Genomic DNA, 15,158 nt, shown 5'->3' with positions numbered 1-15,158 from the left:
TCCACTAGGACATCTAACCAGGAACCTTCACTATTAGGGACCCTCACCTGTGATGGTGTGTTCATGAAAAAAATCCTTCTCTGAACCGGGACATGACCTAACATTTCCTCTTGTATCAAAGTCAGACAAAGAGCCATAAGAGACTCGCTGGAGCTTCTGACCGGCCAGCTGCAGGTTTGGGGTCTTATTCCAGCAGCCACACTGCTCTTTCCCTTCATTCTATTGAGGGACTTTTAATTTTATTTATTTTAGTTTCCTTTAACTTTGCACTTTTAACACAGCAGCATGAACACAGATTGAACTCATGCTCCAAGTAAGGAAGGCTGGAAGCTCTGATCAGGCCTTTCCTGCAGCCCCAGCAGGTGTCCCAACCCGCCCCCAGAACTCAGTCCATATGGAAGCGGGGGGTGGGGGGTCACTGGGACAATGCGGGAGAAATCTGGGGCCCATTATCCTGTCAGGAGGGGCCAGGAGTCCAGCCCCAGAGAGCACAGAGAACTCACTAGAACCCTGCTCTCATCCCAGAGCAAACGCTGTGACGTCAACACTACTCATCACAGACAAGGCTTCTGAGAAGGAAGCAGACATGCTGGTCACCCAGGGAGAGTCCTGGGGTGAACTCTTCAGCTTGGCCACCCTCACCTGCTTCCCTTCTCAGGAGATCAAAGCTGCAGGTGCTTCTTTCCAGCAGGGATGGAGGATGGAATGCACTTTAGAAATCAGGTGTCATCTCAGCCTTGAACGCTGGGGACACCAAACACCCCATCACCTACCTCACCTCATGCCAAAGAGGCACAGAATCCAGCAGGAATCTAGACCCACGAAAAGTTATCCTGTTTCTTCCAAACCCACTTACGACTGAGCAAGCTACCAGGGTGCATGAACTGGAGAGTCTGCAAAGAAAACTAGGCTAAAATTAAGGCTCTTGCATTATCTCGCCCAAAGTAACATCCTTTTCCCACAAAGACTGAGCTCGCTATTCTGAAAGAGACTACGTCACAGCCATGGCCTCAGTCCGCAGTCACAGACACCTGTAACCCTACAGTTCGCATGACTGACGGCTGTGTTTACACCACCTTGGGGACTCTTGGGGACACACCCCCACAAGGCCTGCAGATCCTCCCTGGCAGGGGGAGGGCAGGGAACTGCATGCAAGGCCCCCAGGCTGACAGCCCTGCTGCGGGTTATCGTTCACGCTACGTGATGCCCATGAGTTGTTAAAATGTTACCTCCCTCATGTTCAAGGTTCTATGCCTTTGAGAGCAGCTGGCAAGCACTTTATAAGCATCAACTCAAGAAATCCTCATGAGACCACAGAGGGCAGGTATTGATATATCCTTGACAGAGAGAAAACCAGACTGAGGGATTAAGAGCACACACTGCCCAAGAGTCAGTCAGTTAACCCACCTACTCAGCCAACTCTCTGATTCCCAAGGCTGTGCTTTTAATCACAGCCACACTGTCTCAGAGGGAGAGTAATCAGGGTTAAGGATTCTCATGTGTGACTACAGGCACTTTTCCCTAGACTTTGTTGTTTATGTTTAGAAAACCCCAAATCTTACTCAGCTAACATCCAACAGCCTTCACATTCCTGTGCATCTTATTAAGTACCTGAAGCTGAACAAAGTCCCTGGGAAACTGGCCTAAGAACCCTTAAAACAGCAGACTTGAGACTCCATGGTCTGAATACACATGTCACACATGCTAATCCTCCCTAGCGGCGCCCATGGCAGACACTGCTAGTTGATTACAGCACCTTTCAGACAGAATGTGGATGTGGCTTCATCATTCGGGCACAGCTAAAGGAATAGAGCTGATCAGAAAAAGGCAACATAAGGCCTTGCTGGTTTTATGCAGGGATCCATAAGTGACTGTTACTATGCCCACTTTTGCAAATGGGGGAAAAAATTATAATTAGCTGTAGACCTTTCATTAAGATGAAGCAACAGGATCTGAAAATAAATCTTGGGACTTCAGTGGTCCCTCAGAGCACAAGGATGAAGCAGGGTTATACCTTCTTTTGCTGGTGGCTCCAACAGTGGCCTTAAGACACACTGTCGGTTACTGCATAGGGAAGATAGTGGTGGTATTATTATGACACAGACCCACCACCTAGAGAGAAAACATAAACAGCTCTAATCAACCATCCACCACACTTGGTTATCTGGGGTGTGGAGGAGGGAGCATCTGGGTTGAATTCATTGTCCAACTCCTGCAGCCTATTTAGGGTGCCAAAAATCTCAACATTCCACACACATGAGGCCAAAGTTCTCAGACTCTCCAGATCAAACACTGAAAAAATCCTCTACTGATTCTTGAAAAAAGCCTCAGGGGGTGTCCTTCTCTCCATGACCACATGGACAGAAGGTGGCCCCTGTCCCAGGCAAAGATCTCTGGCAAACATTCCTTCTGGAACTACCCCTCCTGTAATGTACCAGAAAACTGCTTTGCAACAAGACTGCTGAGTGACTCCACTTCACAAGTGGCCTCAAGTCACAAAACATCTGAGGCTCTGTCTATGCAGAAGGCTGGATGGAGCTCTCACTTCCTCTCCTGCCTCCGCAGGTCCTGCCTCCTACCACGTCACATGGTCACACACACCTGGACTCCGCTGCTCCGCTGTCCATTCAGACTCCTCACAAACCAGACCTCAGGGGGTTGAGCTGCTCCCCTTGATGAGTGAGAAACGTTTCTATAGCTTTTAGGAAACTGAGGCCCACCATCCTTTACTCAAATGCTCAGGACAAGTGCCTCTTAAGCGTGTATTACTAAAAACAAAGCACGCAAATATCACAACAAAAAAACTTCTTTGTCTTGATGAATTTAGATTACTCCACTTAATAGATATAGAAAACTATGGGACTCAAAAGGCTTTTCTTCTTGGCTTGGCTTCCAGAAAGTTCAGTTGGTATTAATTCGCAGGAACTATCCATGGTTGAGGTTTTGGATACAAACATCTTCCTTTTTTACTTTTTGGCAATCACTCATAGACCTTTAAAAAGAATGTAACAATTCTAGTCTCATGCTTTTTGGTTTTCATAATGATGAAATGTGTTGGTACATTAACAATGAATTTCAGCCTTTCTGATTACCTGTAGACTAGAAATGATATTCCAAATCTAGGCAGTCAAACGGAGCAATAGATTACATGTGTGCTGAACAGACACCGCCCCCTCCCAGGGCCTCCCAAGGGATTATTCTCAGCATCCATTCCTATGACCAGCCTTGGGGAGGGAGGACCACAAACACTGTGGCATTAACACCAATTACTGGTGACAACAAAGAGCAAACCTGAAAAGAACAGGGCTTATCTTTTCAAAATATTTAGCAACTGCAACTAATTTGCCTTTTGAACATATAAAACAATTTATTTTTCAAATATATCACTTCTAACATATATTTCCTGATGCCTCCTCTCCTTTATCTAGTCTTTCTTTCCTTTATATTTCTAGTAACTTCAGGGGAAGAAAAATTCCCTTATTTTCCTTCTACATTAGTTCCAACAGGATAAAATATTTTTTTTCTAGAGAAACATTTACTGAGTGGCAGCTCTGTTCGGACATATGTCATGAACAAGACAGAAACAGGCCCCGTCCTCATGGTGCTCACATTCCTCCTTGTGCTAAAACGCAAAGCTGCAGCTCACTCGCCACCAGTTCCATGTGCCATAAGGGCCACACTGACTCCCAGTGGCCATAATACTCAGTTACCTAAGGTTCACTTGGTGAGAAATTCCAGAAGACAGAACCTGCAGGATTTCAGGGATCTGGTTAATTACGGCATAAATGGAAGCCAGCCTGTATCTCCATCCCACCCCGAGAGCCCAGGTACTCACTTGCGCATTCCAGGCGTTTCACATCTCGTGATGTCTCTAAGAAATATCTCCGAAGAACAAAGAAGATGATGCCAAGTGGAATCAGGGGTATCACAGTCCAAGGAATCACCACCACCATCACGCCCACCACACCCATCACAAGAAGAAATGTCTGAAATAGGAAACACAGATACAGAGGCCTCTCTATCAAGGATTCTTTGCAAAGATAAACTTTAATGGTTTGTTTAGTTAGGATTAAACTTCGTTCCGCAAAGGACTTGTTGGAGTGGCAGGGAATGCTTTACCGTCAAAGAAATAAAATTACAGGTGGTCCTCATGTTTATGTGCATCAAAAACTCTGATAAGATCTTTCTAGGTATCAGCTCTTTGATACACAAGGGGCCTATGAAGCAGGCATTGCTATTTTTATTTTTATTTTTGTCTTTTTTGCCATTTCTTGGGCCGCTGCCGCGGCATATGGAGGTTCCCAGGCTAGGGGTCTAATCGGGGCTATAGCCGCCAGCCTACACCACAGCCACAGCAACGCAGGATCCGAGCTGCGTCTGTGACGTACACCACAGCTCATGGCAACGCCGGATCCTTAACCCACTAAACAAGGCCAGGGATCGAATCCGCAACTGCATCGTTCCTAGTTGGATTCGTTAACCACTGAGCCACGACGGGAACTCCATGGCATTGCTATTTTTAACAGAGGAGAATATTTGAGGCTCAGAGTGTAGGGCTTGAATCCCAATTATCAGGAGTCAGCAGGTGTCAGTAGGTAGCATAGATGAGGGATCCAGAAGCCTCTGCTACATGTGTAGAGATAAAGTGGCTAATTATAAATTTAGTGACCAGAAAGGTAGGGAAAAAGTCACATGTTGACCTTTGGAAGTAGGAACTCCTTTTCTTGGTCTTCTACCCATAGTTAACATTTACTGAGTGCGGACTGTGTACAGGGCCACCCGTTCAGTACTTCACACCTATTACCTCCTTACTCCTCACAGCAGCACTACTGAGTAACAGTATGGTCTCATTTTACAGATGGAAATACTGAGGCACAGGGAGAGGAAAAGCAACTTGGTGGAGACGGCAAAGCATAAGTCACAGAGCCAGGGAGCCCAGGTTATGAGCCACTCTGACATATTTAAGTTTGCCCCACCATATAAGCCAGCTTTCTTTCATTATGCTAAGTATCTAAATGTCCATTTCAAAGGCTAATGGTGATTTAACAGCAGATGCCATTTACCAGGTGTTTACTGCATACCAGGCACTGTGCCAAGAGGTCTTAAGTGAACATTAAGTGAGCATTCACTTAATCATCACCTCATCTCACAGGTGATTTTAAATCTCAGGAAATGACCTTGATCTAAAAATACAGCAGGAAGAATAGAAACCTAAGCCACTGGCTGATTCTACTTAAGTATCCATCTTTATCACGAAAAGCATGACACCATGGTGCACATCTTCGGGAGAGGGGAACTCAAGCGACACTCAGTGTCCCTGTGCTAGGAAACCGGGGTGGGCTGCTGGGGACGGACAGATTCACTCAGCCTGGGCCAAGGCCTCCACAGTTTATGATCCCAGATGGATATAAACCCATGACCATCTGGACAAGGCGCAGAGCACTGGGAAAACACAGGAAAGAATATCTGAACGCTTTTCTTAGAGGATTTCTTAGAGGGAAGTGTGGCATGAGTAACGTGCAGAGAGTAATCACAGGTCATAGAAGTTTTGACCAAGAGAGCTGGGTTAGGAAGGTTAAGAGTTTTTTCCTACTTAGCACTGGTTGTTCTGGGTCCTCTCAGCACCAGCACCTGCATCCTGACCTCACCAGCCCAGGGCCTTCCCACCTCATCACCCAGGGCAGCTGGCCCAGTCACATCTCTGAGGGATGGGCTAGCAGGGAAACTCCAACTGAGACTTGTGGCCAGGAGCCCTTGTAAACCAAACTGCATTATCTGGATGGAGACCTCTTTGCTTTCCTGTTTCTCCCAGGCTCTGCTGCGGTATCAACATAAAACTTAGAGTGTAGAGGAATAGAATTCTGAAGGAACAAGTTCCAACCGTAAGTGGAGATAGAGCTGTCCGACCTCTCCCCTGTTATACATACGCCTGTACGACTTCTTACAGCTCCTGGATTAACTGACACATCCCACCCTGCTCTGCCCTTCATGCTCAAGGGGAGGGGTCCTTCTGGTTGCTTCTGCATATGGTCTTAGGTAAAGTCACTTGGCTTGCCATCATTAGCTGACAAGAAAAAAAAAAAACTTAATGAAATGTCAATTATGAAAAAAATCCAAGTTATAGTTTTTAGCAATTCACATCATTTGATTGGAAAATCACCAGTTTCAATAATCTGGCTCTCTCCAGGTGAAGGCCTTTTATGACTAACCCAGCCTGGCAGATTACTTGGGAAGCAGACCTAAGATCAAAATGAAGGGCTCTATCTTGGCCTGGAAACTTCCACATGCTGTGGGCACAGCCCAGAAGAAGCAGAGCTCCAGGGGCGCTCTGTCAGTGTTTTTCCTTGGTAGCCATAAGGACCAGTGGGTAACTGTTGCTCTCAGAAGCTCCCTAGTTAGGTTAAGTCCGTTAGATCTCATGGCCCTAAATTCTGAAGCTGTTCAAAGAGGCTTTCTGCAAGAGTTTTGTCTCTACTTGTAGGTCATACTATAGCCAGCCTCATAGTGGACTGGATATTACAAAAACGAGGGAAGTAAAACACAAGGTATGGGTTTACAATTATATGTATCTATGTACATACATTTGTGAACCTTTTTTGCCAGCTGTCTCAAACTCTTTATACAAGTTTGTAGAAGACAAAAATACTATCTAAGCAAAGAGCCAACTCTCTGAAGAAGGAAACAAAATTCTGGTGCACGACAAATATCCCTTCCTTGAGGCCAATCTCATTTCTTCCTTCCACACTCCCAGGAATTCCAAGGAGCATAACCCAGGCTACACACTCAATTCTCCCCGCCCATATCTAACTGGAATTCAGGCTCATCTGATGGCCCACCTCCCCATGGCCAGTGCCTCTGTGCCTCTGTTACACTATGTCACAGAGACAATGATGGGGGAGAAAGAAACATGGTGACCCAGAAGCAAGTGACCCAAGTCCTAAAGTATCAAGAAATAAAGGCCATCATTATGCTGCTGTGCTTACAGCCTACTTGGAGCATAGCATTTAGGAATTCTATCCAAATTCTATGAACCCACATGAAGAAATACAAAAAAAATTGTTGGATGAAATATTTCGCTTGAGAGTATATACTGATTTATCACAATTCAGAATAATTCTTTGGTTTGCAGAGAATGAAAACCTAAACCTGGAATGGAAATTCCATTAGCCAGATATTGCACTGAGATGGGGCTTAGGGCCAACCTTCTTGGATATTAGCAGGGAGGGTAAGGCCCTACACCTACTCTCAATCATAGTGAAAACTGGGATATACCAACAATAATAAAGGGATGCTGGTGGGAATTAAATGCGATCATGCAGGTAAAGTGCTTACCAGCTCATACATAACAAACTGAAACTCTAAGTCCATTACGACTAAGTCCAAGGACCCAAAGAATCTTAAGAAGCTCATGACGTTGGACCCTAAGAGGCCACTCATTCGAACCACTGACACAGCTTATATTATACAAGGACTTAAAAAAGCAGGTGCTATTTTTCTTAGATGATGTCATATACACCAAAGTGACTGTGGCTTTTCTCTGGTCAAAGCAAAAATAGTATCTCAAGTCTATTTTGATTGAGGATGCACCTTTAAAGTAATATGACCTGTAAACCTCATACCTACTATAATTTTTGTCCTCTCTGTATTTTCTTCCCAACTCTAGGCCTTCCAAAGATTGATAACCTTAAAGAAATGAAGGCACGTCAATAGTTTTGAGATGTTTCTTTTCTTATTCCATATCTTCTTTTTCAGGTTTTGCTTTTTCTTGGTGAAGACTTCCTGTTGTAAAATCACTAGGCTTTTATGAGAGACTAAGGGGAAAAGTGTGGAATCAGTTTTTCTGAGTCAACAAAACCAACACAGTTATTCAATACAGTCCAAAGAGGAGATCAATTTGACCTTTTCTATATCATGCACCATGAACTGGTGTGATGCTATCAAGGGAGGTACGAAAGCTAGATTTCATACACTAGTGAATCCCAGAAATCCACCTGGGTCCACTGCAGGTCAGCCTTCCTGGTGCAGACAAGCAGCCTGGTTGGGACGTCAGGATGACTAAGGCAGAAGACCTTGTCACCACCACCTGAGGAAAGGAGTGTGATCAGCACCTCTCAACTTCAGGAAGGATGCTGTCCTGTGAAGCTGTTTCTGACAAACTTCGCTGGCGTCTAAATGAATTATTAATAAGGTAGACACAAAAACAGTAAAGAAAATTATTCTTGTGAAAAATGTTAATGGTTTTGTTTAAAAACCTGCCCACTCAAAAAACCTGGAAAAGAAGACACTGCTTTATTGCTAGAGGCCATGGTGAGTTTTTTCATAATATGGAAGAAATTTGACAGTTCTCCAGATCTAGCCAATGAGCAAGGAAGTAATGACTTGGGACTCAGCTACAATACAATGGTTTGGGACTCAGTTAAGCTTGACTTTCTCTGTTGCAATTACATTAAACGGCGGGAGGTTCACAGGTCCAATCAAGACAGCAGAGACAAGTTAGATGTGGCTCTCGTCTTCACCCACATACATAAAAAATAAAAATCTACATGTAGAACGATTCACACAGAACACCTACTAAACGCTGGCAGAAGACCTTAAGCCTCCAAAAAGAGCAAGAAACCCTCCACACAACTGGGTAGAACAAAGGGGAAAAAAAGAGAGCGAGAGAGAAGGAATCTGGATGGGACTAGCACTCCTGAGAGGGAGCTGAGAAAGAGGAAAGGAGCCCACACCCTGGAAAGCCACCTAAAAGACAGGGAGATCAGCTGAAATGGAGGGACCTCAAAGTCACAGAGAAAAGTGCAGCAATTGGACTGAAGAGGGCAAAATAGAGACAGAGCCACAAAGACCATCAGTACCACCCCCCAGGACACCACGGTTTGAGATGCTCGGGTTTGGGCTGGGTGCTGAGACTCAGGCTCTAGAGGTCAGTTCCAGGGAAAGGACTAGGGTTGCCAATGTGGAGACAGCCTGAGGAAGCTAGGGAATGGAGCACCACAGCCAAGGGAGCCCAGGAGGAGGTCTGGGCCCACAGGAGAGGCAAGGTGCCATTGTTAGGGAACACAAGAGGAGTAGGGGTGGACCACCACAGAAATATCTTTCTCTGCACATGCATGGGCTCTCAGAGGGTAGGGCTAGGGGTGGCAAAGTGCCTCTTGTGCAGGCTACGTGCACTGGCCCCTCTTGCACCGGCTATGAGTGGCAATACCTCATGTGTGGGCTAAGCGGGATGGGGTGCTTCTTGTGTGGTCTACAGGCAGTGGGGGCAAAACACCACAGTTATCTCTGACTCTAGAGGCCATGGCCCATCACCACTAGGTGTCCATGAGCAGGCACCACCTGTGGCCCCAGTCACCTTAGAAGTTGGCACAGGTAAGCACAATGCAACCAAGTACCACCCGCTATTGCTCTCACTCGCCTGGGAATGAACACACCCTACTGCTGCCACTGCCACATGATCCAGGCCCTGCCTAAATGTGCCTGAGGCTCACTGCCACTTCCCAGGGCCCTGCAACTAGGAGCAGCATGTGCCACCTTCCTGGGGGTCCTTGCTACAGTCAAGGGCCCAGCAACCAGGCACTGACTACTAGCCATGCCCATGGCCTTCTTCTCCCCCAGTGCACACGCAGCAACCTATCAAAGGGATAACAGCCTGCTCACACTGAGGAAAGAGACAGCAAGTATCCAAACGCTCATATCAAAAATAAGTAGTAAGCCCTCACAAAATACCCAGGGGTACTCTTGCACATAAACAGCCCTCCAAAACCACAGTAGTTGATTTCCCTAAACTCACAGAAAGAGAAAACTTAAGCAAAATGAAGAATCTCAGAAACCATTCCTGGTTAAAAAAAAAAAAAAAAAGGAAAATTCACCTGCAGGAGCAAATAATGAAACAGATCTCTGTAGTCTAACAGACACTGAGTTCAAAAAGGAGACAGTGAAAGTACTGAAGGAATTAAGAATGATTTTGAAGGAATTAAGAGAGGATATGAACAGTAATGCACATTGTGTTAGAAAGGAACTAGATAATATAAGGAGCCAAGATAAATTAGAAAATTCATTTACAGATCCACAAACTGAGTTAAAGGCATTGGAGAGCAGAGTGAATAATGCAGTAGAACGAATTAGTGACTTCGAGGACAGAATAATGGAAATCACCCAATCAGGACAGCAGACAGAAAACAACTGAAAAAACATGAAAGCAACATAAGAGATCTGTGGGATAACATAAAGCAGACCAATCTATGCAAAATGTGATTCCAAAAGGAGAAGACAAAGAAAAGGGAATTGAACATATATTTGAAGAAATTATGGCTGAAAACTTTCCAAATCTAAAGGAAACAGACATCAAGATACAGGAAGCACAGATGGGCCCAAACAGGTTCAACCCAAACAGGCACGCCAAGACTTACTACAATAAAAAAAGGCAAAAGCTAAAGAAAAAGAGAGGATTCTAAAGGCAGCAAGAGAAAAACAAAGAGTTAATTATAAAGGAACACCATAAGGCTATCAGCTGATTTCTCTACAGAAACACTACAGGTCAGAAGAGAGTGGCAATATATTCAAATTTCTAAAAGGGAGAAAAATGCGCAGCATAGAATACTCTACCCAACAAGAATATAATTTAAAATAGAAGAATAAAGAATTTCTCCAACAAACAAAAAATGAAAGAGTACAACAATACTAAACCCCTTCTAAAAGAAATACTGAAAGGGCTCCTCTTTATTTAGAAGAAATAGGATGGGAGACATCACAACTGGAAAGTAATCACATAAACAAGACAATATACAAAACTAAAAGGGAGAAAAAAAACCCTATTATAACAATGACAATAAACACAAGGAAGAGGAAAAGGATAAACATGAAGATGCTAAAAAAAGGACATCAAAGTCATAAAATGTGGGGAAGGAAAGTAAGAAAATCTAGACTATTGTTTTTTTCCTAGAATGAGTTGAAGCCTATATGACTATCAGGCAAAAGCAAGCAGATATAGGAAGGGGTTAACATACTTGAAAAACAGGGCAACCGCAAATCAAAACCAAACAATACATTCACAAACACTAAAAAGAACAGGACACAAGCATAAAATAAAAGGAAATCATCTAACAAAAAGAGAAAGAACAAATGAGAACAGAAAATCAATTGGAAAACAAGGTTTAAAATGGCAATAAATACACATATATCAATAATTACCTTAAAATGTCAATGGACTGAGGAGTTCCCGTCGTGGCGCAGTGGTTAACGAATCCGACTAGGAACCATGAGGTTGCGGGTTCGGTCCCTGCCCTTGCTCAGTGGGTTAAGGATCCGGCGTTGCCGTGAGCTGTGGTGTAGGTTGCAGACGCGGCTCAGATCCCGCGTTGCTGTGGCTCTGGCGAAGGCCGGTGGCTACAGCTCTGATTCGACCCCTGGCCTGGGAACCACCATATGCCGCGGGAGAGGCCCAAGAAATAGCAACAACAACAACAAGAACAACAACAAAAAGACAAAAGACAAAAAAAAAAAAAAAAATGTCAATGGACTGAATGCTCCAATCAAAAAGACAGAGCAGCGGACTATACAAAAAAACAAGAACCTACAACATGTTGCCTATAAGAAAGTAACTTTAGGACAATGGACATATATAAATTGAAAATGAGGGGGTGGAAAAAGATTTTCATGTGAATGGAAAAGATAAGAAAGCAGGAGTTGAAATAATCATATCTGACAAAACAGACTTTAAAATGAAGGCCACAAAGAAAGACAAAGAAGGACACTATCTAATGATAAAATGATTGAGTCAAGAAGAGTATTTACAATCATCAGTACATATGCCCCTAATACAGGAGCACCCAAATACATACAACAAATACTAACAGATATCAGAGGAGAAATTGATGGGAATACAATAATAGTAGGAGACTTTAACACCCCATTCACATAAATGGACAGGTCCTCTAGACAGAAAAGCAATGAGGCAACAGATATCCAAAATGACACAATAGAAAAGTTAGACTTAATTGATATTTTCAGGACATTACATCAAAAAAAGAAAAAAACTGGAGTTCCCGCTGTGGCGCAGTGGTTAACGAATCCGACTAGGAACCATGAGGTTGCGGGTTCGATCCCTGCCCTTGCTCAGTGGGTTAAGGATCCGGCGTTGCCGTGAGCTGTGGTGTAGGTTGCAGACGCGGCTCAGATCCCGCGTTGCTGTGGCTCTGGCGAAGGCCGGTGGCTACAGCTCTGATTCGACCCCTGGCCTGGGAACCACCATATGCCGCGGGAGAGGCCCAAGAAATAGCAACAACAACAACAAGAACAACAACAAAAAGACAAAAGACAAAAAAAAAAAAAAAAATGTCAATGGACTGAATGCTCAATCAAAAAGACAGAGCAGCGGACTATACAAAAAAACAAGAACCTACAACATGTTGCCTATAAGAAAGTAACTTTAGGACAATGGACATATATAAATTGAAAATGAGGGGGTGGAAAAAGATTTTCATGTGAATGGAAAAGATAAGAAAGCAGGAGTTGAAATAATCATATCTGACAAAACAGACTTTAAATGAAGGCCACAAAGAAAGACAAAGAAGGACACTATCTAATGATAAAATGATTGAGTCAAGAAGAGTATTTACAATCATCAGTACATATGCCCCTAATACAGGAGCACCCAAATACATACAACAAATACTAACAGATATCAGAGGAGAAATTGATGGGAATACAATAATAGTAGGAGACTTTAACACCCCATTCACATAAATGGACAGGTCCTCTAGACAGAAAAGCAATGAGGCAACAGATATCCAAATGACACAATAGAAAAGTTAGACTTAATTGATATTTCAGGACATTACATCAAAAAAAGAAAAAACTGGAGTTCCCGCTGTGGCGCAGTGGTTAACGAATCCGACTAGGAACCATGAGGTTGCGGGTTCGATCCCTGCCCTTGCTCAGTGGGTTAAGGATCCGGCGTTGCCGTGAGCTGTGGTGTAGGTTGCAGACGCGGCTCAGATCCCGCATTGCTGTGGCTCTGGTGTAGGCCGGTGGCTACAGTTCCGATTAGACCCCTAGCCTGGGAACCTCCATATGCCACAGGAGCAGCCCAAGAAATAGCAACAACAACAACAACAAAAAGACAAAAGACAAAAAAAAAAAAAACGAAAAAAACAAAATATACATTCTTCTCAAGCGCACATGGAACATTCTTAATAATTGACCGCATACTGGGGCACAAAACTAACCTCAACAAATTTAAGATATAGAAATTATTTCAAGTATCACCTCTGAACATAATGGCATGAAACTAGAAATCAACCATAGAAAAGGAAATTTAAAAGAAAACTAACTACATGGAGATTAAACAACATGCTACTAAAAAAAAAAAAAGAATGGGTTGATGAGGAAATCAAACGGGAAATTAAAAAATACCTTGAGAAAAGGAGGACAAGATGGCGGAGGAGGAGGAAGACTCGCTCGCCCTCTCCCACAAACACAACAAAAAAGCACATCTACAGAATAAATGACTCGCACAGAACAGCAACCAATCGATGGCAGAGGAACTTAAACTCCAATAACGGCAAGAATTCGTGACATTATTGGGCAGAACAGGAGAAAAGAGGAGAGTGAGAGAAGGCGAATCCCAGCGAGACGGGGGCTCCCGAAAGGGAACTGCGGAGGAGAAAGGGATCCCCCACCCTGCAAAGTCACCTACCGGGCGAAAGATCAAACGAACCGGAGGAATCTCCAGACGCAGAGAAGAGTGTAGCAGTAAGTTGGAGTACGGAAAAGCCGATCAAGAACCCAACGGTCCATCTGAACTACGGCACAGTCACCAAAAATTGAGACGCCTGGGTGGGGGCTGGGCACCGAGACCTCGCCTCTGAAGGTTAGTCCCAGAGAGGGGCCGGGGGACGCCTGGGTGGGGGCTGGGCACCGAGACCTCGCCTCCGAAGGTTAATCCCTGAGAAAGGGCCGGGGGACGCCTGGGAGGGGGGCTGGGCACCGAGACCTCGCCGCAGAAGGTTAGTCCCGAGAAAGGGCCGCGGTGCGCCTCCTGGGTGGGGGCTGGGCACCGAGACCTCAGCTCCAGAGATTAGTCCCCGGGCTAGGGGGGCGGGGCAGAGCGGAAACTGCTTGGGAGGTCTAGAAACCATTTGACGGGGCAGAGACTGCCTGGGAGACTAGAAAACAAAGCTGTTGCAGAGGAAGGGAGCAATACTCCAGGAGTGGGAAGGGGAAAGCCACATCAGAGGGAACCTGGGAGAAGAGCCTGGTCTGCGCCCGTGCTGGGGAGGGGAGAGAAGAAGGGGTGGGTCCCCATAGAGTACCCCCCACGCCACAGCAAGCTTACAGGCCCGCTAGCTAGCTGAAAACTCTGCTTCCCAGTGCATCCCCTCCCCCACCCCCGCCACGCCCTACGCTCTCACGGACCTGGGGCTGCCTGCCATCCAGGAGGGCTGGCCTCAACAATTGCCTAAAGCCTACCACCGCAGGGGCTGTCCCTGCACAGGCCTGCTTGCCTTTGGAGGGGCTACACTTCCACAGAGCAGAACCAAACAGCACCAGCCCCGAGAAAAGGCCTGCAGCCTGAAAGCTAGAACAAGCTTAGCCAGGCTGTGATAGACAGCCTAATTCTCGGACGGTTTTCTGAGTCGGGTTGCCCGGGAGGAGCCTCTTCGGTTTCAAACGGCCCTGCTACCGCCCAAGCCCCCAGGGATGCTCTAGTGGACCAGCTGCATAGGACTGCCAGCTCCAGGCAGGACCCCCTGCAGCCCAGAAAAGCTGCAACAAGCTCAGCCAGACTGTGAAAAGATCCGCCTACATTCTCAGGCCGTCCTTCTGAGTTGGGCTGCCCTAGGGAAGAGCCTCTCAGGTTCTCAGTGCCCAGATAGCTGCTCCAGCCCCCAGGGGGTGATGCACCCTAAAAGCAGCTGCCCAACACCGCCAACCCCCTGCAAGAACCCCACAGCCTAAAAACACCAGAGCAAGCTCTGCATGGCCAAGTGAAATCTGCTACCATCGCGGTGTGGACCTCTCAGTCCTGTCTGCCCTCAGGAAGTCCTCCTTTGCTTCAAAGAAACACTGTTAGCCCCATCAACACTCCAGAAAAGCCACACTGCCTCAAAAAGATTGACCAACAACGCCAGCCCTCAAGGAAATTCCACGGCAGTGCA

At 45.5% G+C, this 15,158-nt stretch overlaps 1 protein-coding gene across 2 annotated transcripts in view; it reads right to left on the bottom strand.

Moving 5' to 3' along the window:
- LOC110258713 (multidrug resistance-associated protein 4-like) overlaps positions 1-4,218 on the bottom strand; it is a 57,749-nt gene extending 53,531 nt beyond the window's left edge. The window contains exon 1 of one of the 2 annotated variants that reach the window (XM_021081981.1): positions 3,836-4,218. In XM_021081981.1, coding sequence (XP_020937640.1) covers positions 3,836-3,971 — 136 coding nt within the window. In that variant the 5' untranslated portion in view covers positions 3,972-4,218. The remainder of the gene's footprint in view (positions 1-3,835) is intronic. The other variant, XM_021081980.1, reaches the window with a different exon arrangement.
- Between the last annotated feature and the right edge of the window lie 10,940 nt (positions 4,219-15,158).

Source organism: Sus scrofa, unplaced genomic scaffold, assembly GCF_000003025.6.
Source record: "Sus scrofa isolate TJ Tabasco breed Duroc unplaced genomic scaffold, Sscrofa11.1 Contig32, whole genome shotgun sequence".
NCBI lineage: Eukaryota > Metazoa > Chordata > Mammalia > Artiodactyla > Suidae > Sus > Sus scrofa.
This window is presented reverse-complemented; position numbering and strand designations above follow the sequence as displayed.